The sequence below is a fragment of the Sorex fumeus genome, unplaced genomic scaffold (assembly GCF_029834395.1).
Source record: "Sorex fumeus unplaced genomic scaffold, SorFum_2.1 ptg000024l, whole genome shotgun sequence".
Classification (NCBI taxonomy): Eukaryota; Metazoa; Chordata; class Mammalia; order Eulipotyphla; family Soricidae; genus Sorex; species Sorex fumeus.
Genome location: NW_026606081.1, coordinates 55,242,832 through 55,270,577, shown reverse-complemented (window position 1 = coordinate 55,270,577; position 27,746 = coordinate 55,242,832). Strand labels below are relative to the sequence as shown.

Here is a 27,746-nt window from a genome sequence, read left to right as displayed (position 1 = left end):
CCTGGCCCACTACCTGCTACTTGCCCACCAAGGGCTTGGGTTCTCTTGGTCACTGACTTGCCAGAGCCAGAATCTAAAACCACATCATAGACAAGGAGACCTGTTCCTCAGCCCAGCCTGCACCCAGCTACTCTTGATACTGTGCTCAGGGGTCACTGCTGGCAGCAGAGGATTGAACAAGGGTCAGCAGCACACAGACCAAACACTTCTACTCTCCTCCAGCAGAGGGCGACTCTGGGTGTTGGGTGGCTTGGCCCTGCCTGTCACCAAACACTGAGATCTGGCTGTGACCAGGCAGGCGGCACACATGCAAGTCTGGAGTGTCTACTGAAGCCAGGGGCCTGGAGAAGTGGACACTGCTGGCTTTCCCAGTGTGATCTGCCTGGCAGCATTTACTACCATTTTATAGATGAGGTCAGGGACATGGAGCAGAGGGAAGGGGCTTCTCCATCAAGTCCCATTTGTGTTTTTTTTTCTTGGGACAAACTGAACTCTCCGAGACACAGATATGGTCTCCTTACTCCTTTGTCCAATACTTTGGATATGCCTGAGTAAAGAGAAGGGGAGGAAGAGGAAAGGCCCCACAAACTCCTAACTGCACAAAAAGCACCCCAAATCCTTGAGATTAATGTTTGGAATCCATTATCATTGAACTCTGGTTCCAGCCCCTAATTCCAATGCTCTAGTGTTGAAAGACAGGAATGAGCTGATCAACGACTCCCTGATTGACTGACGGGTGTCTGAGAATGGGAGATGGGGGTAGTTGCTTAGCTCATCATGGGCCAGTGTACTAAAAGCAAATTGCCCACGTTGCTGTAGATGAAAAGTAGGTAACTGAACCCAAACATCAGCTCATCCTTAAAGGCTAACAAGAAACCACACCCCCACCTGAAAAATCACAGTAAAAATACAAGAAAGACAACACACAATATAGAATGCACCCACACAAGCACACTGCTCTTTGAAACTTAAAGAAAATTTATTGAAGATCTGAAAAACAATTCCTAAAAGATTGACTTTTCCAGAAAACTGCAGCTACACAAGGCATTGCGTCTACCATGGCAAACGTGCATTGACACAAACACAAACACAATGAAACAAGCCACTGTTCTACAATCCGAGCCAGGGGAAGATGCCTAAGGAACACCATGGATAACCTGCAAAGGGTGGGCTCGTTAAGCACCGTTAAAAAAAAGGGGGAGCACAAGTGGGCGCAAGTGTTCAGGTATATACACTGAAATCGAACCTTTGGCACTAGCAGAGCATTTGTCACAGAGCATTAACACATAATATCAAAGTGCGTAGTGTCAAAGGAATAGGACCACCAGCATTCACAAGCAGCTTTGTCAACCAGGCAATGAAACACTAGGGTGTATCTCTGCGTCGTCCATCACTGAATACACTGGTAGCAACTTTGAAATTTTTTAAAAAAAGAGAAAAGGGAGCTATAACCCCTTTTATTTTCTGAGTTTAAACTCAAACAGAAAACAAACATCAATATTGTTATACATCAACGTTTTCAAAGTACAACAAGTGTACAAGAGGACTAAGAACAGAAGTGTGTTACAGAGATCCAAACAACGTGAGTGTGTCTGCGCCTCACACTGCTTTCCGGTGGTACTCGGGAGGTGCCACTTCATAATCGCTGGCACTAAACAGAGTTGCGGAATTCTTCGCCAAGTACCTAAACAGAAAGCTCACATTACAAAGATGGAAACGGCATCTGGATCCAAACCTCTTCACTTATTACAGAGCCATATAAAAACCCTTTCTTAGAACACAGTAAAATAATTACCTCACGGTAAAACCATGTAATTACAACTCTGATAAACAGGGATATATAACAGACAACTCAGATGAAGTCTACAACAAAGAACCAAAGAACACTCAGAATATCAACTCTAGAGTCTGGATTCTTTAAGAAACTTGGTGTTATCCCAAGATGATATCTGTACTTCTTCCAACTTTTTGAATTTTTAATATACATTCAGAAGTTAACTAGTAAATTACATGTTTAAATTTGGAATGTACATTATGAAAAAGCAACAAGCCAAAATGTCAAATTCCTGAGCACTGCTGTGTGTGGCCCCAAAAAACTGTGTAATACCTTTGTCTTCTTCCTCTGATTTATTCATTTTGCCTATCACCCTCAAGATCCTGTCAATGCTGATGTTTTGGGGTGGCCAGGGGCTTCAGTTTGGGAACCATATGGGGTGCTGGGAATTAAAGCCAGGTCAGCCACATGCAAGGCAAGAACTCTACCCACTATACTCTCTCTTCAGCCCCTCTTGATTTTTTTGTTGCTTTTTTTTGGGGGGGGGGGGGGAAATCACACCCAGAGATGCACAGGGGTTACTCCTGGCTTTGCACTCAGCAATTACTCCTGGTGGTGCTTGGGGGACCATATGGGATGCTGGGAATCAAACCTGGGTTGGCCACATGCAAGGCCCTACCCGCTGTGTAATAGCTCCAGCCTCTTGAGGTCTTTCACACTACTGTGATTTTTTTTTGCCACACCCAGTGTGCTTAGGCTTATTCCTAGCTCTGTTCCCAGAAATGAATGACTCCTAGTAGATTTGTGACCATACTGGATGCTAGGGATCAAATCCGGGTTGCCACATACAAGGCACTTACCCTACCTGCTGTACTTACTGCTCCAGCCCCCTTCATACTATTGTTCAGACTGAACTTCCAAAGTCTAGTTTTCCACTTAAAGACCTTTCTCACTAAAACAATCATGAAATTATCCTACATTTCTCCTTCATTTCTTGGTTTCTCAATACAAGCTCTTTATATTCACCATTTATAAGTGCATGATGGGTTGAAGCAGTGAGGGGCTTGCCCAGCATGTGTGGTATTTCCACATATTTGTTTTTAGTCTATCTACTCCTATACCAGTACTGTACAATATTTTTACCTATTTTATATCTTAAGATATCTAGCATCACTCAACAGAGTAATTTTCAGTATGATTTTTTCTTTTTGGATCACACCCAGCAATGCTCAGGGGTTACTCTTGGTTCTGAACTCAGGAATTACTACTGTTGGTGCCTGGGGGACCATATGGGATACCGGGGATCAAACCTGGGTCGGCCACATGCAAAGCAAACGCACTACTCGCTGTACTATCGCCCCCCCCCCCCTTTGTTGGGCCACAGCTGGTGATGCTCAGGGGTTACTCCTGTACTCCTGGTGGTGCTCGGGGGACCCGAGGATGGGATGCAAAGGATCGAACATGGACTGGTGGCATGCAAGGCAAACGTCCTACCCGCTGTACTATCACTCCAGCAAAGCAAAGTAATTTTTACTGAATGAAACTTACTTAGATGTGAGGAGAGAGGAAGAGATGAAGAACACGCTGAAAGAGAAGACAGGCTTCTCCAGAGTGGAAAAAGCCAGCAGACACACACAGGGAAGAATGAGATACATGTCGAAGGGAGAACACGGGCGCAAAGAGCAAGCCTCAAGAACGTTCTTAAGACTTACTTTAGAAAATCATGAAGGTAATTCAGTAATAAAGCAAGGCTCTTCTCATCCAGGGGCGTATAGGCCAACATAGCTCCAATTCTTACTGTTTAAACAGAAGACGTCAATCAAAGTTAAATCCAAGGTAAGTATACAGTCAATCAAATTTTACTTATCTAGTAAATTCCAATGGTCACAGACTGCTTTCATATTTTAGATAAAAGTTCTAATTCAAGAAAGGGCTCTAATTCAGTAACAGAGCACATGGCTCTTACGTACAAAGTACTTGGGTTAATTTAGAACACTTAAACACAATCAACTTTAAATGAATGGGCGATATTTTAAAATCTTTTTTTATGTCACCTCTGCTATCAAACAGAAAAATTAAAATTGTCCAAGATACACAAAGGTTGTTTTTTCTGTATGCCCTCTTACCAAACAATCTCAGCAGGTGCGGTGCCCCATACACCTGGGACATGGGGGCATCAGGGTGGTCTGCCAGGATCTCAGCGTACTGCGGTCTCTCAAACTTGTACAGGAGCTGAGTGCCCAACATCACATTGAAGTACTCTTTGATCCCCGCCACAACTTCGTTGACCGCGTACTCCCTGACAAGGAAGAATGCGTATTTTCAAAGCAGGGCACTGAGAAAGGAACAGAGACCACGGCACTTGCCTTGCACATGGTGACCCCTTTTCTATCCCTCAGTTCACTCCCCAATGCCAATAACGACTCCTGAGCACAGGGCCAAGAAGAGTCCCTTCGAATATCTGAATATTCCCCAATACATCCCCCCAAAGTGAGATGGAAATCAATCAGACATAAGGGTAAGAGAGAGAGTAAGTTGAAAGCTAAACCAACAACAACAAAACTTTTCCTAGTGTGGGGGTGTGTGAGGAAAGTCGGCGGGGGCAGGCATTTAAACCTACAGCCGCCGCAAGTGCCTCACCCACCTCCCCTCTCCAGGTCCTGAGTAGGTGTCTTTTTGTAAGGTATTCAATACCTTAAGATAATAATTCTAAAAATTAACCAAGAAGTAAGCAAACTATAGCCCTCTGACAATCACTTTTACCCTTTTAAGGTTATTACATTAAATGCGACATAAGTACTTACATATAGCAAGCCTCAATTTTACCAGAAACACTTACTATTTGGCTCTCTAATAAGTTTAAGTTGACAACCAATGCCCCCCATGTCAAAACTCTATTTTGTTAGTTTTTGGTAGTACTGTTCAGAGTATGAAGTTTTGGCTAATTTCAAAATAACATCTTAAAAAAAAGTCTTTAGGTATGCTTAAAAAGATATATATACATATATAAATATATACTTACTTATTATCTGTGTTTCCACGAGATTTCTTGTAATTTGCATAATCCTCTAGAATGGAATCCACATTCTTTTTGGCAGGGAGATAGAAAAGCTATGAAAACAAAAATATTGGAATAGCAGTATGCTCCTGGGGCTAAGCAGATAGCTCAAAGGGCTAACAATGACCGCCACACTGCACAACATGTACCACGATAAATGATGTATGTATTATCACATCACTGTCCACTAGCATGGATATTATGTAGCAGACCCCATCTGAAAGCTCTACCAACTCTCTTTTTGTCTTCACATTAGTCCTCTGAGGTAGGGATTGGGACTAGCATCAAATCAATCTCCAAGACACATCAGAAGTATCAGTGCTAGTGTCTAAGAGTACTCTACTCCTGTAACCCTCAAACAGTGCCAATGCTTCTCAAACCACTTGTCCATCACTCAGCCTCTCAAGTCATTCATTCTGATGATCAAAGTGTTGGGGCTAGAGCGACAGCACAGAGGTAGGGAGTTTGCCTTGCGCACAGCCAGCCCGCCGAGCCAGGTTCGATTCCTCCGCCCCTCGGAGAGCCTGGCAGGATACCGAGAGTATCTCGCCCACACGGCAAAGCCGGGCAAGCACCTGTGATGTATTCAATATGACAAACACAGTAACAAGTCTCAAAATGGAGACGTTACTGGGCCTGCTCGGACAGTGACAGTGATCAAAGTGTTCAATCTATGAATTCAAATACTCTCCAGTTGTCCCTCACTATTCATATTATACACCCCTTATCCTTTGATATTATATTATTTTTCACGCTAGAAAGGGCATTAAGTGGATTAACATTTGTGCAGCTTTCGGTTACCTGCTTCTGTCGAGTAATTAAGTCCCAGTCATCAACCAGCCATGGTTTTAGTTCTTCAGGAATTTTTACTTTAACTTCAACTCTGTTCATGAAAGTCTCCTCCTGAACAGAAAAAAAGGTATTAAATAGCTACTCCTTTTTGCTAAATAGCAACTCTATAAAAAAAACTTCTCTCAACCTTTAAAAGCACCGCATATAAATTCTTTCAAAAGTACCCAAATATGCTACTAACTAGCACTGCCATTGAACACCTTCAATGAAAAGACCTTTTCAAAAAGCTGCTGAGAATCCTCTTTGGAGGAAACAGTTCTATACAGTGCTTTCTCATACCAATATCAAACTTCTTTTATGCAAATTTTCTTTTCTAAGTGAACGGACTCAACGCACCTTAAATTATTATTTACAAATTTACTGATTACCCAATGGCCATCCATGTATCTTTAATTAAGTGTATTGATTCAAAAAGTAACTGAATTGACTTATGAGTCCTCGACTGTGCCCATAGATGCCTAAAATATGAGAATATTCCCTTTTATTTTTCCTCCAGAATATTCCTATTTTTATACATACCACTAATTCTGCTTCATAAATTTCCACTGTTCTTTATTTGGATATGAACACAATTAGTAACAATATTGTTATTTAAGAGCTAATATACCCATACATGTATGCTGAACTTAGAAATTTGCTGATGTGTTTATGGGTTATTTAAATTAGTACGAGAAACACTAAACTACCTAACATTTAGGAAGCTGAAACAGGAGAAGGGGTGGGCAGAATCTAAGAGGCAAACCTAGAGCTACAAGTAAAGCAAGTAAAGGATGCATACTAAATATATGCTTTCCCCCGAAAGTAGGCGCTCTGGGTTCCATCCTCAGCACCAAAGGGATAGGGAGGAGAAAACAAAACAAAACTCACATTTTCAACTGTGGGATCTACTCGAGCTCTTTTCTTCCGAGGAGGCTGAGGTGTCTCACTGGTACTGCCTCCATCTCCATTCCCAGGAGCTATCAAAATTGGGGTTGTGAAGGGGGGATATTTCACTTATTAAAAAAGAAGTCCTTTCAAGGAAAATATCTCACAATATCTCTCAAAATAACTCCCTCTTTTATTTCAATCTATAGTAACAAATCATACTGCTACCAAAATAGACCTTTCATGAACAACTCTACCAAACATTTAGCATAAAGCACATTTGGCACCATTACCATCATACCACTCATCTAAACATCATCTTCTAAACATTATCTTCTCGGGGTCAGGAACAAAGACTATAGACCATACAAACAGTAGGTCTCTGAAATTTACTCTAGTGCAATGACTCTTATGAGACCATCAATAAACATTACTCTTAAATTCTGTAAATTCATATTTTATTAGGGAATTTTATTTGTCCTAAAAGAACGAAATAAAATTAATTTTACCTTTCTGTTTGTTCTTTTTTGTTTTCCTATAAAGAGAGAGAGAAAAAGAAAATAAACATAATTAACTCAGGAACCAATTATTTTGAGACCTCCCACTGTCCAAAGAGAAAAAACCTGATTTTTTCAGATCCTTACTCAACTATTATTTTTAATTGAAACACATTGCAATACTTTACATTATTATCACTCTGGCCCTGAAGTTTTTAATTTTTAAGTTTTTTTTTATCAGTTACTACTCCTACACTGCCTTCCAAGTACATAATTTTTGACACAAACATACCATGTGAAGCAAGTGGAAACAAATATAAACAAATGGAACTACATTAAGAAACTTCAGCATCTCAAAAGAAACAGTAACTAAAATACAGAAAGAACCCATGAAATGGGAAAAAAATATTTACCCACTACCCATTAGACAGGGGCTTAATTAATATTCAGGATATACAAGACACTGGTAGAATTTTACAAGAAAAACCTCTACCCCATCAAAAAATGGGGAGAAGAAATAAACAGAAACTTCCTCAAAAAAGAAACTTAAGGGGCTGGAGTGATAGCACAGCGGGCAGGGCGTTTGCCTTGCACACGGCAGACCTGGATTCAATTCCCAGCATCCAGTATGGTCCCCAAGCACCACCAGAGTAATTCTTGAGTGCATGAGACAGACAGGAGTAACCCTTGTACATTGCTGGGTGTGATCCAAAAAGAAAAAAAAAAATTAATGTCCAAAAGGCACATGAAAAAATGCTCTGCTAATCATCAGGGAGATGCAAATCAAAACAACGAGGTATCATCTTACACTACAGAAACTGGCACACACAAGAACAAGAACAACCAGTGCTGGTGATGATGTTGGGAGAAAAGGAACTCTCATTCACTGTTGGTGGGAATGCCAACTGGTTCAGCCTTTTGGGAAAACAATATGGACATTCCTCCAAAAACTAGAAACTGAACTTCTATATGACCCAGCAATACCACTCCTGGGAATATATCCCAGAGATGCAAAAAACTACCACAGTAGAAATGACATCTGCACTTGTATGTTTATTGCAGCACTGTTCATAATAGCCAGAATCTGGAAAAAACCCGAGTGCCCCAGAATAGGTGACTGGTTTAAGAAACTCTGGTACATCTACACAATGGAATACCATGAAGCTATTAGAAGAGATGAAATCACGAAATTAACATATAAATCAATAGATATGGAGGTAAGGCTAAGTGGAATTAGTCAGAAAGAGAGGGACAGACAGAGAATGACTGCACTCATTTGTGAAATATAAAGTACCATAATAGGAGACTAACACCTAAGGACAGTTGAGATAAGGTCCAGGAGGGTCATGCCATGGACTAGAAACTTGCCCCACGTGCTGCAGGAAAAGGCAGTTGGGATGGAGAAGGAACCACTAAGTAAATGATGACTGGAGGCATCGCCCAGAATGGGAGATGTGTGCTGAAAGTAGACCAAGGACTAAACACCAACCTTAGTATCTGTATTGCAAACCACAACCCCCAAAATTAGAGAGAAAGAAGGATGGTACCTGCCACAGAGGCAGCGAGTGGGTGGGGTGGGACACTGGAAACAATGGTGGTGGAAAATGTGCACTGGTGGAGGGATGGGTGCTCAAACATTGTATAACTGAAAGGTAATCGTGCAAGTCTGTAACTATCTCAGGATGATCCAATAAAACTTCTTTAAAAAAAATGTACATAAGCAGCACCTAAATTACCAAACTTAAATCTCTTAACGTGTTAAGATTAACAACCAAGAATTGTTTGAATTTTAGCTATAAAACAAAGAGAGGTCTTACACTTCGACATTTTTCTGTTGGAGGCCAGATGTCTTCTTTCCTGGGGCAGCCCCTCTCATCTTCCCCTCTGCATACTGCTCCCTTCAAAAATAATTCTGATCATTATGGCACCAGCTTTTCCAAATTTTATGTTGAAACTCATACTCAAATTCAGATTATGGAGTTTATAAATTATAACATAATTCTAAACAAGTTGAGACAAAGATGATACAAAAACCAACAATCGAGAATGAAAGGAAGGCCTAAAATTTGGCTCTTAGGTATCAACCAAAACCAAAATGTAACAAAAGGTGATTATTTTCACTTAATTGAAAATTCCATTTGCTTTAGAACCTACTCTCCCAGAATTTTATTTGATCCCATTTGCTAAACAACTCAGCTTAGAAATCAAGAAAATCGTGCTATAAGCCAAGGGCCTTAAAGGATCTCTGGATGTGCCTCCAAAGAGAAAAGATTGTATCAGGAATGCCATCTTCTTGATTTTTATTCTTCCAAAACCAAGTACGTCTTCCGTGAAGCCCAAGAAATGGGATAGGGCCCAACTCCAGGAATTTCTAACATCCCACTATGATTTCTACTTCCCTCTAAGCAAGTAAATACCGACAGGTGAGACTCAACCTTTATGTAGGAAAGGCTTAACTGATGACCTAACATCAGTCAGGTCACTGCAACACACAGCTTTCAGTTCCCTTTTAGGCAGGTAGCCAACATTTCTAGCCTTCATTCCATTTCCAAACACCAACTTGCTGGCATTTCTCCTCATACTCAGACAAACTTACTGATTAGCTTTTTGAAGTTCTCGCTGTTTCTGCAGATTGGTGTCTACATATTTGAGCACTCTGCTTTCTGGAACCCATTCATCCCAACTAAAAAAGAGGAAAGTGAAAATTCATTAAAAAAAAAAAAATCTTTATTACTCTTCAGACTCTGCCCTCCAATTATTTTGTAGAGATCCAAAAGACAAGCCTTTGGATTTCTCGGAAATAATTTCTTGAACTGGCACTACAAATCCAGCCTGAACTAAAGTGAGAATCTAGACTGCAAAGGAAGAAAATTTCATGTTTACAAAAGCAGCATTCCAAATCTCAGTTGTCAAGAGTCCAAAGACAGGTTTTTCAAACTGTTCTTTAAGACGGTATTAAGGGGCTGGGAGTGTAGCTCAGTGGAAGAGTGCATGCTGCACATGAAGGCGGCCATGTTCAACCCTCGGCACCGGCACCCCACACCCACGAAAAAAGGACAAGGCCTAAGACTACAGCATGTAAGGGTCCCTAAGTAATTATCCTCACAAAATAAAGACATCTTCCAAAGAAATTATTTGAAGAAGCACAGACATCTGTAACGTTACTTATACAGTAACTGTAACTCAAAGCTAGTTTTTTATCAGTTCTTATCACCTGTAAAATGGGGCTAGGAATACTACTCGTCGATGACAAAAATACATGTAGAACGCTTCAGTGTCTGACATGACAAAATACTCAATGTCAGAAAACATTACCTCCAATACCTTCCAGATTTAGTCAGCTGACTATTAAGCATTCTAGTGCTCTATCAAACTGCACCATCCTCAAGAATCACTCACACAAAGACAAAAAATTTACCAGGCTTAAAAAAAGGCTTTCTAACCACCAAAAGGTGGAACTAACACTCTTAAAAATATCAAAAGTTGTTAGGGCATTCTGGCACTTAAAAAAGCTCCTTCAAAACAAGATTTCTGAGGCTTTTTCCAAAGGGGGAAAACTAAAACAAAGCATGTTTTAGGGATTGCTTAGCTTTTTTGTGCAAAGTGATGCTTTTCTCCTGCTGAGGGAGCTCCTTTAGTGACACATTAGCTTTATTCTCAAAGCAGTCTTTTTTTTTTTAATGATTTCCCACCTCTGACCTCATATATAAGATAGCCAAAAGGATAATAAATTAAAAAAAAAAAAAACAAAAAACAAACAAAAAAATTTTTTTAAAAAAGCAGCAATCCTCAACATGATTTCCTAGAGAAAACTTTAAAACATGCATTTACCTAGAGGTCAGGAGGGGGTGGTGTACTGAGGGAGCTCCTTCAGGAACAGGAAAAAGGGCTACAATATCCTCACGTGTCTTCAAAGTGTTTTCAGAGCGCCTGGGCCTCACAGCACTTCTGATACAGACAGCACAGTACAAAGTGATCTCAGTAACTAGGTGCAGAATTTAGCTTAAGCTTTATTAAGATTTACAAATGGAATATTTAAAAATGTCCGTGTCAACAAATTCCAGTAAGGCTTTTGGAAATTTAGATATCTGATTATCCATTGTGCGTTAAAAAAAAGTATAGTATATTTACAAAAGTTTAAGAAAATTCCAATTTGAAAACTGGGATTTTGGTTGTTTGCTTTTCTAAAAATAAGATTATCTAAACCATTTTAAAAACCAACCGTTTTCAAAATGAGCATCTATTTATGTTTAATTATGTTTCAATTTCATCTACAGGGGAGTGAGCCAGTTATTATTGTGACAAAGTTCCAATTGAGAACCCTGTCAAGTCTTTCCCCTGATATGAAATGCATCTAAATAAGCACTTGATCTGTTAGTCAAATAATACTAGAATCTCTCCTATAGGTTAGAAGTCAAAAATTCTTGGACTGAACCGAAGTAAGTTAATGTCTTCTGCTCTGAGGAACATCATGCCTAAGATAATTAGCTGACCACTAAGCATTCAAAAATTTTTATATACAGATCATAAAATTTCATAAGTTTCAAAAGCGCAGTCTGTAACTAATTCCCCAGTAACAGTGATCCCTGGCACAACTTTATATGACATTGAAAAAAACCCACAACACACTTCCCAAGCATTAAAGCATCTCCATTTTCAAACTGGGTGTTTTAAAGGCTCCTCTAAATATCAACGGTCACTTTTCAAAATTGTTTATATTTATCAACTAAAAAAACACACATCTCAATAAAATTCCTCAATAGATCTACAAAGATACTTTTCCAAAAATATAAAATTAGCTGAAAAAGCAAAATCTTCAAGTCTACTGTTTGTTATTGAATTATGACAAAGAAAAATGTAAATACATCTTTATTATAAGTGCGGGGGGGGGGGGGGGCAGAACTATTCCAAGAATTCTGCTGTTTCCTGGTTAACAACTTTCCCAAACATTAATATACACAAAATGTTGTATTTCCTGGGGCTGGAGGGATAGCACAGCGGGTAGGGTATTTGCCTTACGCACAGCCGACCCCGGTTCAATTCCCAGCATCCCATATGGTCTCCTGAGCACCACCAAGAGTAATTCTTGAGTGCATGAGCCAGAAATAGCCCCTGAGCATCTCCAGGTGTGACCCAAAATGCAAAAGCAAAAAACAAAACAAAAACCAAAAAACATTGTATTTCCTGCAGAAAATTAACATACTCATTACTTTCCACCTAACCTATTCACTGAGCATTAATTACATAAAACATAAGGCTAATAGGGGCTGGAGCGATAGTACAGCGGGTAGGACATTTGCCTTGCACGCAGCCAACATGGCCGACCCGGGTTCGATTCCCAGCATCCCATATGGTCCCCCGAGCACCGCCAGGAAAATTCCTGAGTGCATGAGCCAGGAGTAACCCCTGAGCATCGCCGGGTGTGACCCAAAAAGCAAAAAAATAAAATAAAATTAAAAAGGCTAATAAAATGACTAAACTACAGTTCTAACATAAGAAGTAAAAGCCATGCTATACACTAGGAATCACAAAATAAGCTTTCAGACTGGAAAGCTAAGTGATAAGGTCCTTGTCTTGCCTGAGTCCAACCCAGGTCTGATCCCCAGCATCCAATATGATCCTCGAGTACCACCAGGAGCAACCTGAGCGTTGCCAGGTATGATTCCAAATCCAAAGGGAAACAAAAAATATGCTTTCCTGAGCAATAAAAAAATTTAACACTAATACCCAAATCCTATCTAATATCAGTTTACTTCTCCAAACTAAAAGACAGTTTCCGCTATCATTTTCCCAATTTCTCAGTATTTTTAACCACTAACAGGGTTCAAGTTAATATTACCTAAATATTAGAAATAGGCCAGACAAGCTTAAGTGATAGTATGCATGCCCTACACGTGTGAGGTCCTGATTTTGACCCCTGGAACTACCACTAAAACCCCGTACCAAGCAAAAAAGGCACTTCTATAAAATTTGTATTTGTCTCGTCTACAATTATACAAGTTTAAGAAGAGTTAGCAGTCTGGTATTTCTTACCTAAAAGTACTGAGTAAAAATAAGTAAGCAAAATTAAGTTGGTTGGTCACTTGGATAACAGACAGCATGAAACACCAAGGTCATGGGGCAAGAAGAAGGTCCTGGTCAACCTCCTTCATGAAACAGCACATTCATCCAGATGACACAAACTATACAAACTGTTCACTGGGAGACCAGGGAGGTGGCCAGAGTTCAGCTCAGACCAGATAATGCCTTGACGTTACCAGTAACCTCCAAAAGAATTGAAGGACAAAATACCACGCATATAAATGTTTTAATTCCTTCTCGGTTAAGAACTACAAGCTACAAAGCACTACAAAACACCAAAAAAGAGTCATTACAAGTATTATTTGTGGTGCCAAGGAAAGACTTCCATCTGCATTTAATATGTAACCAGTCTCTAGCCCAAAACAGTTTAATAGATCATTCCAAAAAAATCTACTTGTCACGGAAAAAAACAGATACTGTAATTCAATTTCTCTATCTAGTCAACTGTAAGTTAGAAAGTGAACCAACCACATGAAATCACTTTCTGTCCACATTTAACTATGCTTCCAAGGTTTAGGAAATAAGTTGGTCATTATTTCCAAACCAGACAATCTTTATCCTTTTCTAGGGAGAAAAATCCAACTAGCTTTTGAGTACATCTGCTAGAAATCTCACTAAGATTGTGCTAAGGCAAAAAACACATTTCCTAAAATATACCAAAAAGTAGTTGGCTCATTAATGCCCACTAGATGTTATACTGTGACACAGATGACAGGATGTACTTCAAAGATGTGAAATAAAATGTTTTTGCACCCTAATCCATCATATTATATATTCAATAGTAGTTTCATCATATTAACAATGGTTTGTTTATCCTCGTTTCAATACTATCACAACTGTACCCATCTATTATGACATAAGCAACCTTTGTTAATTTTATTTTAGGTGTATAATTTTAAACAAAATATTGCTTGTAAAAGTCTAATACTCACTTTTTATTCCAACCACTGTAATGTATAAAGTATTTCACTTGTTTGTCCTTTATGGCAACCTTTACACACTGAAACAAAAAAGAAATTTTCACTTAGAAAAATCGTGTGTGTGGGGGAAGCAATCTTTCAAAGATATTTTCTACTATTCTGGTGGTCAAAATTAACAATAAAATATGACTAAAATACTATTAGAACTTTTTTTTTTTTGCTTCTTGGGTCACACCTGGCAATGCACAGAGGTTACTCCTGGCTCATGCACTCAGGAATTACTCCTGGCGGTGCTCAGGGGACCATATGGGATGCTGGGAATCGAACCCGGGTCAGCCGCATGCAAGGCAAACGCCCTACCCGCTGTGCTATCGCTCCAGCCCCACTATTAAACATTTCAACTAAAATAGTAAGCTGTAAACTTCTGCTTATTGGTGACAATTAGTTGGAGCCAGTCCAACAAGGTCAGCAGGTTGGAGCCTAGCTCCTTAAACTCTGGGCCTGGACCCCACATGGGGTTACATGCATTTTGGAAATATCTTTATGTTTATTATCAAAGTCTGAGTTGTAATCCTATTTTATAAACACAGAGTTGAGTAAAAGCTTCCTGAGTGAAGTTTAAAAGCCCTGGGCTAGATAAACCAGAACAGATAATGATAGCCATGTTTGTATTTTCTCAAAGTCTAGCCCAGAGCCCTGGTTTATTTCAGAAACAAAATCAGCTGAAGAAACGTTTAAACCATATTACACAAGTCTAAGCCTAAGAAAAGCAGTAACTTTATTGCAAAATATCAGCAACCAGCAGTATAAATGACTACAAAAGCATTGTTAGGTCAAATCAGAGGTTGGAGCAATAGTACAGCGGGCAGGGTGCTTGCTTTGCACCTGACTGACCCAGTTCGATTCCTGGTAGCCCATAAGGTCAATCCCAAGACTGAGCAGAGCACACAAGCCCTAAAAATAGCCAGGTGTGGCCCAAAACCAAAAAAAGAAGTCAATTTAAAATCAATTTTTTTGGGGGGTGGGCCAAACCGGGCAATGCTAGGGGTTACTCCTGGTTCTGCACTCAGGGAAGAGCACTACCTGATGTACTACTGCTCCAGCCCAGCCTCTAAAATAGTTTAATAGAAAAACATGAATAGACATATGATCAGATGACTATAAAACATACTGGCATTATGTGCTTGTGGTATCTCTATGAGTATCACTTCAGCCATCTAAAATTTCAAAAACACACCCATGTATTAAAAAAACAATGTGTATGACCGAGACTTAAACCTGAAAGCTTTGTAACTGTTCTCCCGGTGATTCAATAAAAAAAAAAAAGTAAGGCCAGTTTGAAGTACATGCTTTGCATGCAAGAGGCCTGGACTCCGCCCCCAGCACCACATGTCCCCACCTCCCAAGCATCAGTAGTTTAACCAAGAGCCAAACCAAAACAAAGAAGAAAAAAAAAAAACAGTATAAAATAATGAAAATGATTAGTCAGAGTCTGGTGCTTTACAATTATATTAAGACTATTTCCAAGCAGACTATTCACCAAGAATATATATGCAGACACTGTCTTAATAAAATATACTACTTGGAATACGTACATTTAAAAACAATACAACTGCTACCCCAAGCATGTCAGTAAACAAGATCCCCCTCAGCAAATGAAACAATAGTGACATCTTAAATATCTACACTAAAATAGTTACCAGAAACAAAATATAAAACATCTGTTTACCTTGGTAAGTGTAGAATCAGTTTTTAAAGCCTGAGCACACCATTTAGAGGAAAGGGAACCCCAACAGGGTTCACAATGTGTCAGATAAGCCAATCAAGTTAAACGCCCCACTTGTTTGCAACCTTTAACAACATAGCTTAGTGCTCACCTTTAGCACACTGCATTTGCATATAAAAATTAAGAAGTTTGAAGTGCTTTCCTGACTCCTTCACCATACACAGCAACCTATCTGAACCCACAAAAAGCTGATCTCTTATCATTCCGCTAAAATGCTCCCTCCAACTGCAGGGAGGTCAGTAAGGTAAATTACAAGGTATGCAATGCTTACTTGGCCACTAAACAAGAAATTCAGAGAGAAGAGAAACTCTACACATCTTTGGAAAAGACAACTCTTAAGATCATCCTATAACCACTGTTATGTGTTATTAGAGGTCAGATCTAACCAGCAGTTCTAACTGTTCAAAGAAAAACAAGTTTCCTGGGACTGGAGTGATAGCACGACGGGTTTGCCTTGCATGCGGCCAACCTGGGTTCGATTCCCAGTATCCCATATGGTCCCCCAAGCACCACCAGGAGTATTTCCTGAGTGCATGAGCCAGGAGTAACGCCGCCCCCCCAAAAAAAACAGAAAAACAAGTTTCCTACCTTTGCTTCATAAAGAAGAGGCCCATGAAAACACAGCACTCGCTCACCTGTAAAAATTAAAAAAAAAAATCACTGTATTAGTAATAACGTACCTCCATATAGAAGACTTTCATCTGAATGCCACCACACTCATACTGTGGCATTTCTCACAAAATCAGGTTGGCAAGTATGTATGAACCAACACTTCAGGTAAATCTCAATAGTACTCACAAACACTTGCATACAGATGACCCAGGTGGATCCCTGGCACAGGACTCCCCACCCTGGAGTGGGGGCATAGAGATAGTACAATGGGTAGGGTGCTTGTCTTGCATGCAGACAACCTGGGTTTAACCCCTGAAACACCATCCCCATACAGTCCCCTGAGCACCACCAGGAATGATCTGTGAGCACAGAGCCAGGAGTAACCCCTGAGCATCCCTGGATGTGGCCAAACCCCCATCCCCACCCCAATCCTCAAAAAGCAAAGTTGTGCATGGAGGATTCTTGTGGTGTGGTCTACTCCAAAGAATCAGTGCCAAAGGGCCTAGGCAGAGCAGGAAGTGGAGCCTGGAAACAAAACCATTCAGAAGCAAGAATTCTAAAAAGGCTGAATCAAAAGCAGTGAGAAAGAACTGACTGACTTCCGACTGCTCTAAGAACCACCCAGAACAGGAATGGAAAACGTCTCATTATCAATTTGGTTCCAGCGGCACACAACAGGCTGCAAAGCATGCTCTGCTAAGACGCAGCTCAGGCAGGAGGCCTGAGCCTGGCTGCTAGCTGGCTAAAAAGTTTTGCCCGGGGAGCCTCAGGACTAAACAACAATTACGACTGAATTTTACTCCGAAGCCATTTTTAAACTATAGAGACCATCTCCTCCAACGACTGGCTTAGCGGGTGCTGACAAAGTTCAGCATGCGGCTTCAACGCCAACGGCTCTAGGGGGCTTCCAGTGCTACCCCCAGGTGTGTGGAGGGGAGGGGGGAATGCTGTGCCTGGGCGCAAACTTAGCTCTACCACCGGCACTACTCGAAATCTACTCCAGGTTCTCCATGGCACGGAGAACGCGAACCCACACTGGCTGCCACCGACAAGCACAACTGCAACGAGGCCCTTTATATAACCACAGGGTAACGGGGGCACCCCCCAGTCGAGTTCACGAACCGCCTTCACGTGTTGATATTACAAAAACCGGGCGTGCAAGAGAAAGCTGATCCAACAATCACCATAACGTTAACGGGCGTTGGCTGCAAATCTATCTTCTGAGAAGCAAATGAGATCCGAATGCATCTTTGCAGCGCGGCCCCAATGCCAGAATATGAGAATCCACTAACCCTAGCGCGGGGGAACCTACATTCGCATCTGAGACCAATCCCGCAAAATACTTTCCCATCCAGGTCCACGAATCTTTCCCATTTTACCCATTGTAGCAATTCCCGCTCCGAAAGACCTAGTGAAGAAACAGGAAGCCCGCCGGGCAACCTCAGCCTGCGCCTTCAGCGGGCGGCCAGTGGCCACTTGCGCAACGGCTCTGGTCTCCTCTATCCACCTGACGGGCCACCCGCGCCCCGGCTCTGGCGAGGCCCGTTCGCGCAGAGCGGAGCTCCGCACGGGGGCCGGCGGGGCCAGCGGCGGCCGGGAGGGGGAAGCAGCAGACGGGGGCCCGGAAGGCGGGCGGAGCCGGCCGGGCCGAGCGCGCGCGACGGTTCAGCGGGATCCGGCACGCCGACACGGGCCGCGAGCGACGCCCGGCGGGACCGAGCGGCGGCCTAACGGTCCGGGGCGGCGGGCTGGCGCTCCGGGTCCTCCGCCCGCGGGGGTCTCACCCGACGCCTCCCGCCCGCTCCGGCCCGGTCGCGCAAGCGTCCGCACGGCACGGCACGCCGCCGCCGCCCCCCGGGGCCCGCGCAGAGGCGGGGGCGCGCAGAGGCGGGCGCGCGCGGGGGGCCCCGAGGGCGGCTCGGGGGCGCCGCTCGGCCGTCACGTGAGGGGCTGCGGCCCGACGCGCTCGCAGGGCCGCGGCGCCATCTTGCGGCGCCATCTTGCTGCGCGGCCGGGGTCCGGCGGGCGCGGCCGGGCCGCTGAGGGGCTGAGGGGCCCCGCGAGCTGCGGCGCCGCCCCGGAGCTGCCCTGCGGCCCGGCCTCGCGCGCTCGGCGCCCGACGGCAGCGAGAGGCCGCGGGCTCGCGGCGCCGCCTCCCCCTCAGCGCGGCCCGCCGAGGGCGCCGCCGCCCGGTAGCACAAAGCCGCCCGCTCGCCGCCTCCGCGCCCGGCCGACTCACCCTCCTGGAATTTAGGCTTCGGGTCCTGCTTGGGCGCCATTTATAAGTGATTCGCCGCCGCCTCCTTCTCCCGCCGCCCGACTACCGCCCCCTGCTCGCCACCCCACCCAGAGCTGCGTCAGCCGCGCCGTCAGCTCCGCCGGCTCTACATCCCCGGCGCGATTCGCCAGCGCCGCCGACCTCACCGCCCGCGACTGCGCCTGCGCGCCCGCCAACGGCCGCCCGCCGCCCCCGCGCACGCGCACTCGGCCCCCGCCGCGCCCGCCGCCCCCACCGCGCACGCGCGCTCCGGCCCGCGGCCGCCCGCCGCCACCGCGCACGCGCTCCTGCGCCAAACGCGGGGGCGCCGCGCCTGGAGGGGGGCGAGCACTCCCCCGCCGCGCGCCCCCTCCCCCCCAGTCTACCCGGCCCCCTCTGGGTGTAGGGAGCAGGCCGGTGTGGCTCGCGTTGAGACCGAGGGTGCTGGCGCCCACCGCGCTTTAGGCTACAGCGTGGCGGGTCCGGGGCGCAGGCCAGGCTCCAGGCCGGGCCTCGCGCTTCCTCCTGGCACCCGAGTTAGGTTGCTCCGAGGGTGTCAGGCGTACAGTGCTCCCACCCCACAACCCCAGCCAGGGTGCCCCAGTCCCTCCAACGCTGGCCCTCAGACGCTGCTTCAGAAGGAGTCTGGAGCCAGGCAGTCATTGCTCTTCCCCGGGCTTCGGAAAGGGGAGGAAGTGAAGGCGAGGACAGCTGAACGTGCAATGTAGTGAGGTCGCTTTGATTGTTTTTAAAGCAGGGCGTTTGTCTCCCACGTGGCTCCTTGCGACGGATCCAAGGGTCCCATCTGCGTCCCCACTGCCCCCAGGGTTGCGCCAACCCAACCAGGTTTATCCCTGAGGCCGCTGGGTGTGGCCCAAAAACAAAACCTTGAGGAGTGTAATCCTTTTCTGTCTGGTAGGTTTTTTTTTTTAAGTCCTTCCTGGAGCTATAGCACAGTGGGTAGGGCGTTTGCCTTGCACGCAGCCAACATGGTCTACCCGAGTTCAATTTCTCTGCCCCTCTAGGGAGAGCCCAGCAAGCTACCGAGAGTATTTTGCCCGCGGCAAAGCCTGGCAAGCTACCCATGACATATTAGATATGCAAACACAGTAACAAATCTCACAATGTTACTGGGCCCGATGAGCAAATCGATGAACAACTGGACAACGGAAGGACAGTGACAGTCCTTTCTGGACTGAAACTGCCACGACTCCAGCAGTAGGAACACATTGGCCATGATTTCTGAGGACTGCTTCCCTCCAAGGTGGGCAGAGGGGCTTCCCCTGCCTTAGTCCACCTCTTCCAGAGCTGTACATTCGGTACACCTGAATTCTGAACGTAGCTCTTGACTCTGACCCGTATTCACGGAGCAATTATCCCCTAAGATCAAAGTGGGCTTTTCAAAGGTGCCTTCCCACAGAGGGGCTCTTCCCAGCCTGACCTCCCAATAGTTGGTCCCCTCTTACACCCTGATTCTAATCGCTTAATCACTTAACTTCCCCTTAGTCGTCGATTTGCTCGAGCGGGCACCAGTAATGTCTCCATTTGCCCCTGTCGCGTGCTAGTGTAGCCCAGTGGCATCTGTTTCGCTCTGGGAACATGAAGAGCCTCAAACCGATCGTTCATGATCTTGATGAAGAAGTCTGACCATCTGGTAGGTGGGCGGCCACGCGGTCTTTTGACATCCCGTGGGATACAGTCAGTAACAGCTCTAGTACAGCGGTCGTCTTTAAATCTCATTACGTGACCAGCCCATCTGATTTTTGACACCTTGGCAAATGAGACAGCGTCCCTGATTCTTGATTGTCGACGGATGTCGGAACTCCGGATTCTTTCTCTCATTTGAGTGAAACGTGATATTCCAAGCATAGCTCTTTCAATTCCTCTTTGGGAGACCCGAATAGCATTCTCATCCTGTTTATGTAGGGCCCAGGTCTCTGAGGCATATGTTAATGCAGGAAGAACAGTGGAATCAAAGAGATGTGCCCGGAGCCGGAGGTTCTTCGTCCTCTTAGCTATTTCTTCGACGTTCTTGAAGGCATTCCATGCTGCTCTCTTCCTCCTGGGCAGCTCAGGTGCCAGGTCATTCATCATGTTGACCTCTCGACCTAGGTACACATAGCTGTTGCATTCGGAGATGGTCGTTCCATTGAGAGCGAATGGGGCATCAGGAACGAGGCTGTTTCTCATAAACATTGTCTTCGTAAGATTCAGCTGTAGTCCTACCTTTCCACACTCACGGTCAAAGTCGGCCAGCATTTGTGCCGCTTGGCTGATGTTTGGTGTTATTAAAACAATGTCATCAGCAAAGCGGAGGTGGTGTAGTTGCCGACCATCTATCTTCACTCCCATTTCTTCCCATTCCAGTTGTCGCATGATGTTCTCGAGGGTGGCACTGAAGAGTTTTGGTGAAATGGTATCACCCTGCCGAACCCCTCTCGACATCAATGATTACTTCTTTGTAGAATGGTGAGATCCTGGTAGTGAATCCGCAATACAGCTCACGGAGGATCTTGATGTATTGGGCTTGAATGCCCTGATTGGCTAGGGCTTCAATGACCGCTTCCGTCTCAACAGAATCAAAGGCCTTCTTTAAATCAATGAACATTAAACAGAGCGGCATCTTGAACTCCCGAGAAACCTCAATGAGCTCCCAATAGTCGGTCCCCTCTTACACCCTGATTCTAAACAGCTGGTTAAACTTTAGGGAGACACAATTCAACCCACTGATATGTTGATCTTACATCTAGAACAAGGCTTATCTTCGGTTTTTGGAGTTTGTTTTGTTGTGTTTTTTTGGTTTTTGTTTTGGTTTTTGGAGTCACCTGGTGGTACTTAGGGCTTACTCCTGACTGTGTGCTCAGGGATCACTCCTAGCAGGGCTCATGGGATCCTATGGGGTGCTTAGGATCAAACTTGTGTCTTGTCGGGTACAAGACAAGCACCCTGCCGGCTGTACTATTGTTCTCCGTTCAAATTTGCTTTTTCTGAAACGAGTCTATCTTATCCCAACTAGGAATCAGGTACATCTCTGTAATAAAGGGATTCAGGAGGCGTCATATTTTTTGTGAGAATTTTTCCTTTGTGTTTCGTGTTTGAAATCACACTTTGATTATCATGTACCGAGTGTTTGAGAATTGCTGGCAATGATTCAAATATCTACGATAAAGAATATGCTGCTTTCAACATAAAAGGTTTGTTGAGTTCTTTTAGAAAATTACATGAAGGAAAACAGGATTGTGTGCTTTGAGATATATTGTGAGACTCCAAAATGGCTGAAAGAAAAATGTTCACTTTGATAGTTTTTGATTTTTAAAGGGAAGGGGCATGGGGGAATAGCTCAGTGGTTTCGAATGCCAGCTTTTCAGGCACCTGGACATGAGTCTGACCCCCCTGAAGCTGCTCATCAACCCTGGGGGTTGTGATTCCCAGTGTCGGGTGTATACAAACAGTGTTGTGAACCTATGTGAGCCCCCCTGAACCACAGCCAGGAAGCATATTTGCAAACATCGCAATAGAAGGTGCACAGGCCTTGGTGAGCACTGGACTCAGGCCCCCAAAGCAGGCCAGTGTATGCCCTAGACAAAGTGCTGCCCCACCCCCAGTCTTCTTGAGCAATGCAGGGAGTTTCTCCCCAGACACGCACATTTTTCTCCATGAAGAATTAGGTTGGGGACATCCTGGGGTAGATGCGAGAGGTACAGAAGAGATGGCACAGGCTGGTTATTCCCCTGAGGCCCTCGGCCCAGCTGGCTCTGTCTGCTCCCTCGCTTTCTGCATCTGTGTGCTGTGGAGAAAGGAGCACATAAAGCCAGGTCTAGGCCAGCCTGAGACACAAAGACACTTGAAACCTTCCTGAAGACAATTTTTTGTAAAGGAAAAGTACCAGCCTGGCTGTCACCATGGAGACAGCCAGGACAAGGACAGTGGCAACTCTGGTCCTCTCTTTCCTCCCTGTTCTCATGCTACATTCCTCATTGGTCTGTGGCGGGGAGGGAAGAGGGCTGGGTGTGGGGCTGCGGGGGGGGGGGGGGCCTGCGGGGGGGAGGTGGGGGAGGGGATCTGCAGCGTCAAATCTTCCGCTCTTCACTAGGCCTATCTGGTCCTGCATGGCCTGACTTCCCTGACCTCTGACCACCTGGAGTGGGTGCGTGCTTGTCACACTGAGTCACAAAGGAAGCACTTCTCCCAGTCTGTAGGACTCAAAGCCCCTCCCACACCCCCACCCTTGCCACAACATACATGTCAGTTTGGGCCCTGTCCCCTGCTCCTGGCTTCTTTCTACCCTGAAGACCCCTCCAGGGCAGCTTCTTCATAAAGACCAGGGTTGTCAGATACAAGGGTGCTGCCTTTGTATGCCATGCAATGCCCACCCTGTGCTCAGATTGTGCAGTCAGCTCCTAATGCCAGCTGCCTGCCACAAAATTGTGAGGTGCCAGCCCAAGAGAAGTGGCAAGGAGTGCATGCTAAACACGCATGGACCCTGACAACCCCAGTCTCTGCTCATGGCAGGATGGGCCCCTACCTCCCATCTGGTGGGGGCTCACACCTGTGAACCCACACCCTTTGCTGCAAGGGATCCTCACACCAGATACCTGACTGAGCCACAGTGCTCTTAAGGAGTCTTGAAAATGTTTCTCGTACTGTTTTCTAGTATTGTTTCTGAGTATACCCAGTGGTATTCAGGGGCTACTCCTGGCTTAGGGCTTGGGGAACCATTCGGTGCTGCAGATGGAAGCATGTACTAGTTACCACTCCTTTTTTTCCGTTTGTTTTTATTTTGGGGCCACATCCGGCAAAGCTCAGGGGTTACTCCTGTCTCTGCACTCAGGAATCACTCCTGGTGGGCTCAGGGGACTATATGGGATGCCGGCGATGGAACCCAGATCAGCGACTTGCATGGCAAGCTCTCTCCCTGCTGTACTATCACCTCAACTTTGTATTTTAAATTTCTGCCATTATCGGTCTGTGAAATACTTCTTTATTTTCACTTGTCTGAAGACATTAAAAAGTTGAAGAGGTGCTGGAGAGATAGCACAGCGGGTAGGGCGTTTGCCTTGCACGCGGCCGACCTGGGTTCAATTCCCAGCATCCCATATGGTCCCCTGAGCACCGCCAGGAGTAACTCCTGAGTGCAGAGCCAGGAGTAACCCCTGTGCATTGCTGGGTGTGACCCAAAAAGCAAAAAAAAAAAAAAGTTGAAGAATAGGACTGGAGCAATAGTACAGCGGGTAGGGCATTTGCCTTGCATGCAGTCAACCTAGTTTCAATTCCCGGCATCCCATATGGTCCCCCAAGCACCGCCAGGCGTAATTTCTGAGTGCAGAGCCAGGAGTAACCCCTGAGCATCACTGGGTGTGACCCAAAAAGCAAAAAATAAGAATAAATAAAAATTTGAAGACTGGGACCGAAGAGAAAGTACAAGAGATAAGTTGCTTGCTTTTCATGCTGCTAACCCCAGTTTGTGTCTCTGGCACCCTCATGTTCCAGGTACATCAAGGCGTCACTTCTCAGTACTGCTGGATGTGACCCAGAGCAAAACCATTGTCCAGTAATCTCCTTCCCATAAAGCAAAAGAATCATAGGTGACATAAGCTTGTCGACTGGTAAGCTGGGCAGCCAGCTGGGATCATTATGCGTCATGGGCATAGGGACAAGTGACACTCTTGGTGGCAGCCAGCTGTGGCCCAGCGAGCTGAGGCAACTGAAGTAGAAATGGGAAGGGAAAAAAGCAATGGTCTGTGGGGCCTAAGTGTGAAGAACCCGAGAAGCAGGGCTGAGGAGGTCAAGATCAGAGAGGAATTTCCACAAAGGACTTGCAAGATGCACAGAAGGATTACGGTGGGTCCCTGGGAACCAGAGGAACAATGAGAAAAATACTTTGAAATTACAAAATGGTCCCAGTCCTATCTGGATATTCACTCTGAAAGCCACTGAACGGTAGTCTGCAAGGATGCAAGCAATCTCAATAGTGTGTTTTATGACAAAGAAGAGAAATGCCAAAACAGGATTATACCAAAACAGGATTAGGAGGTCAGATCTATTCCAAACTTTAAGTTAGCATGGAGCGATAGCACAGCGGGTAGGGCATTTGTCTTGCACACAGCCAACATGGCCAACCCGAGTTCGATCCCTCCGCCCCTCTCGGAGAGCCTGGCAAGCTACCGAGAGTATCTTGCCCGCACGGCAGAGCCTGGCAAGCTACCCGTGACGTATTCAATATGCCAGACACAGTAACAACAAAGTCTCCAATGGAGACGTTACTGGGCCTGCTTGAGCAAATCGATGAAATATTTAACTAGTTAAGATAAATGTGGACTCTGTATCCTGTCAGGGTGCAATGAAAACCTCGTTTCACTGGGGTGTTGGGTGCAGTGGAAACCCCACCTCACTTGGAGTGTTGCAGTGTAGTAGGGACCCGACCAAAGTGCGGAAGCTGTGCCATCTGGGGCACCAAGTCTGGCAGGACCTCTCTCTGCCTCCTGACTATGGGCTCCCTGCAGTCCATTGCTTTGTAATTTTAACCAGACAGCTTCAGGACAGCAGGACAGTGGGTAGATATCTAGCAGGCACAGGGTGGCACACGGGAGCCCACAGTCAGCCCTGCAGAGAGAGGAAGCTGGGTACTCATCACAACAGGAGGGACCTGAAAGCCTGCTGCACATGTCTGCAGGGACCTGACTGGCCCCCCTGCCCCTTGGTCTTTTGGCAGCAAATGGGCAGCCCCAGCGAAAGGAACTTTGACTCCGACTTCTGAGGTCCTGCTGTTGCATGGTTCCAGCCCCAGAGGACCCTCCCAACATTCGTGGTTCCTGCATGAGAATCACCATCCTTCACTCTCAGAACTTCAGCCAGTTCCCAAATACAGAACCTCGACCCCATCCACATCCCTAAATTTCCTTGCTGCTATCAGTAACTACTACCGTGGAGTAGTTACTAGGGTGAGGACTTGTTACCAGAACGAGGACTGATTACTAGGATGAGGAGTGTTTACTAGGATGAGAGCTGGTTGCTAGGATGAGGACTGGTTACCAGAGTGGAGGGCTGGCTACTAGGAGGAGGACTGGTTATCAGAGAGAGTATTGGTCACAAGGAAGAGGAATCATTAGCAGGATTAGGACTGGTTATCAGAGAGAATACTGGTCACAAGAAAGAGGTCTATTTACTAGACTGAGAACTGGTTACCAGATTGGTCACAGAGCCCTGAGAGCAAAGTCTTGTGTGACACATCAGAAGGATTCTGAGAAGACTTAGGGCAGGGTCCAGGTCTTATAATGTTCATCCACTGCCCTTCCTCCCGGCCCTCAGATGTCCCACAAGCTCATCTCCTCCTGTGGTCCCAGGGTCCTCCCTGTCTGATAGTTTCTAGCATCCTCCCTATAGACAATGTGCTCCTGCATGGAAGGCATAGCCTTCACAATGCCTGCCCAGCCAAGAGTTTAAGAAAGAAGGCGCATCCGCACAGAAACAAGGAATAGAGGGTTGAATTGGCCAAGAGAGACACCAGACATTCCTCCCACAGAGATCCGCACACCCTCGCTGGTCCCTGGGCTCACCTTCCCAAACACTGCAGGAGTCCCACCAACTTTCCTTTTTTTTTTTTTTTAAATTTTATTGAATCACCGTGAGATAGTTAACAAGCTTTCATGTTTGGGTTACAATCACACAATGATCAAACACCCATCACCACCACTTTCCAAGCCCACCACACGGTGGCAGTATGGAGGGTGCTCTTGCAGAGCAGTGCATGCCTTTCCCACCCCCTGCAGAAATCCACAACTCAGCGGGGAGAGGGAACACACAGGAGGAGCAGTGACAGCTGGCCCCTAGTCCAGGTGCCCTGCGTCTGGCACTTATCAGAAGACACATGAGAGAGCCTGAGAGTGGAGGGATGTCTCTGCAGACAGAGTGCAGTGTGGGCAAGGGTGACAGCAGGAGTTCACACGGCACCTATCTAAACTAAGCCAAGCTCTTAGCCAGGTTTTCTGGATTTTGACTGGGAGACTTGGGAAAACGGAGGGCGAGGAACCAGGGTCGCGGGTGGGGCAGCAGCAAGCAAGTCTACCCCCTCAATTTGGTGGCACACAGCCTTCAATGACATTCTGGGAAGGTTGACAGGAGGTGAGAAATGACTGTTCTCAGTTATCCAGAGGCCATGAATCAAATACCAGACTGGAAACTACTTTCCTCTGAATTTCTGGTGTCATCTGATTCCAGTCTATGTGCTGTTTCTGCCCTCTTTGTGGGAGCTGGAGCTCGCTCGTGTCTGTACAGAGGCTGTATTTGGTTTGGGGTCTTATCCACTGTCCCACAGGCTTTAAGCTCTTTCTCACCCCCTCTTCTCTGCTTGCTGTTGTACTGGCCTGGGATTTGCACACTTCCTAGGTGGTGTTGGCAGGTGCTGGCACACTTTCCCATGGAGTTCTGGAGCTACTCACTTTTCAGTCTTGGCTCGAATACACAGGGCTTTGGCAGGTCAGAGATCACAAATTCCAAGTGGCAGAACTGCTGGGACAAGCAGCAGCCAGGGCTCAAGCTCGTGACCTCACACTTGCAAGCAGGAGCTTTACGCCCTGCACCGACCCCTGGCCTGGCCTTGCACCCTTTAAATCTAGAAGTTCAGGTGCTGCAGTTCTGGGGAGACTCATGTCACTTTTCTGATCATCTTCTCTGAGCGCTGTGTCTCCTACTCTTTCTGGTGTGGGCATTTTCTAATAGGAGACATTTTTGTTTTTCGTATAGGCAGATCTATTAACTTTTGTTTGTTTGGGGGCCACATCTGGCAGTGTTCAGGGGTTACTCCTAGCTTTGCACTCAGGGATTAATCCTGGTGGTGCTCGGGGAACCATTTGGGGTGCTGGGTATCAAACCCAGTGAGCCGCATGCAAGTCTAATGCCCTGCCCACTGTACTATCTCTCCGGTTCCGAGAGATTTTTTTCCTACACATTTTGTTTTTGGTTCATCCTTAACATTCCTTCTTAAGACCCAAATTATATAATTAGCTCCATTTCTTAATGTTGGTAACACTCACTTCATAAGGCTCA

General features: G+C 45.5%; 1 protein-coding gene across 3 annotated transcripts; it reads right to left on the bottom strand.

The window, feature by feature from the left end:
• Positions 1–955: 955 nt before the first annotated feature.
• Positions 956–18,888, bottom strand: MORF4L1 (mortality factor 4 like 1). Of its 3 annotated transcripts, none has more exons than XM_056113836.1 (13): positions 18,684–18,888; positions 16,421–16,467; positions 14,059–14,126; positions 10,877–10,993; positions 9,642–9,728; positions 8,863–8,943; positions 7,058–7,083; positions 6,552–6,640; positions 5,634–5,735; positions 4,797–4,885; positions 3,901–4,073; positions 3,487–3,571; positions 956–1,684 (listed from the first exon to the last, which is right to left on the bottom strand). In XM_056113836.1, the coding sequence occupies exons 1-13, from the start codon at positions 18,721–18,723 to the stop codon at positions 1,600–1,602; spliced, it is 1,089 nt and encodes a 362-aa protein (XP_055969811.1). In that variant the 5' UTR covers positions 18,724–18,888; the 3' UTR covers positions 956–1,599. The 3 variants fall into 3 exon arrangements, with proteins under 3 accessions (XP_055969811.1, XP_055969812.1, XP_055969813.1); XM_056113837.1 differs by having other exon boundaries at positions 10,877–10,990; XM_056113838.1 differs by lacking the exon at positions 10,877–10,993 and having other exon boundaries at positions 18,684–18,886.
• Positions 18,889–27,746: the final 8,858 nt, after the last annotated feature.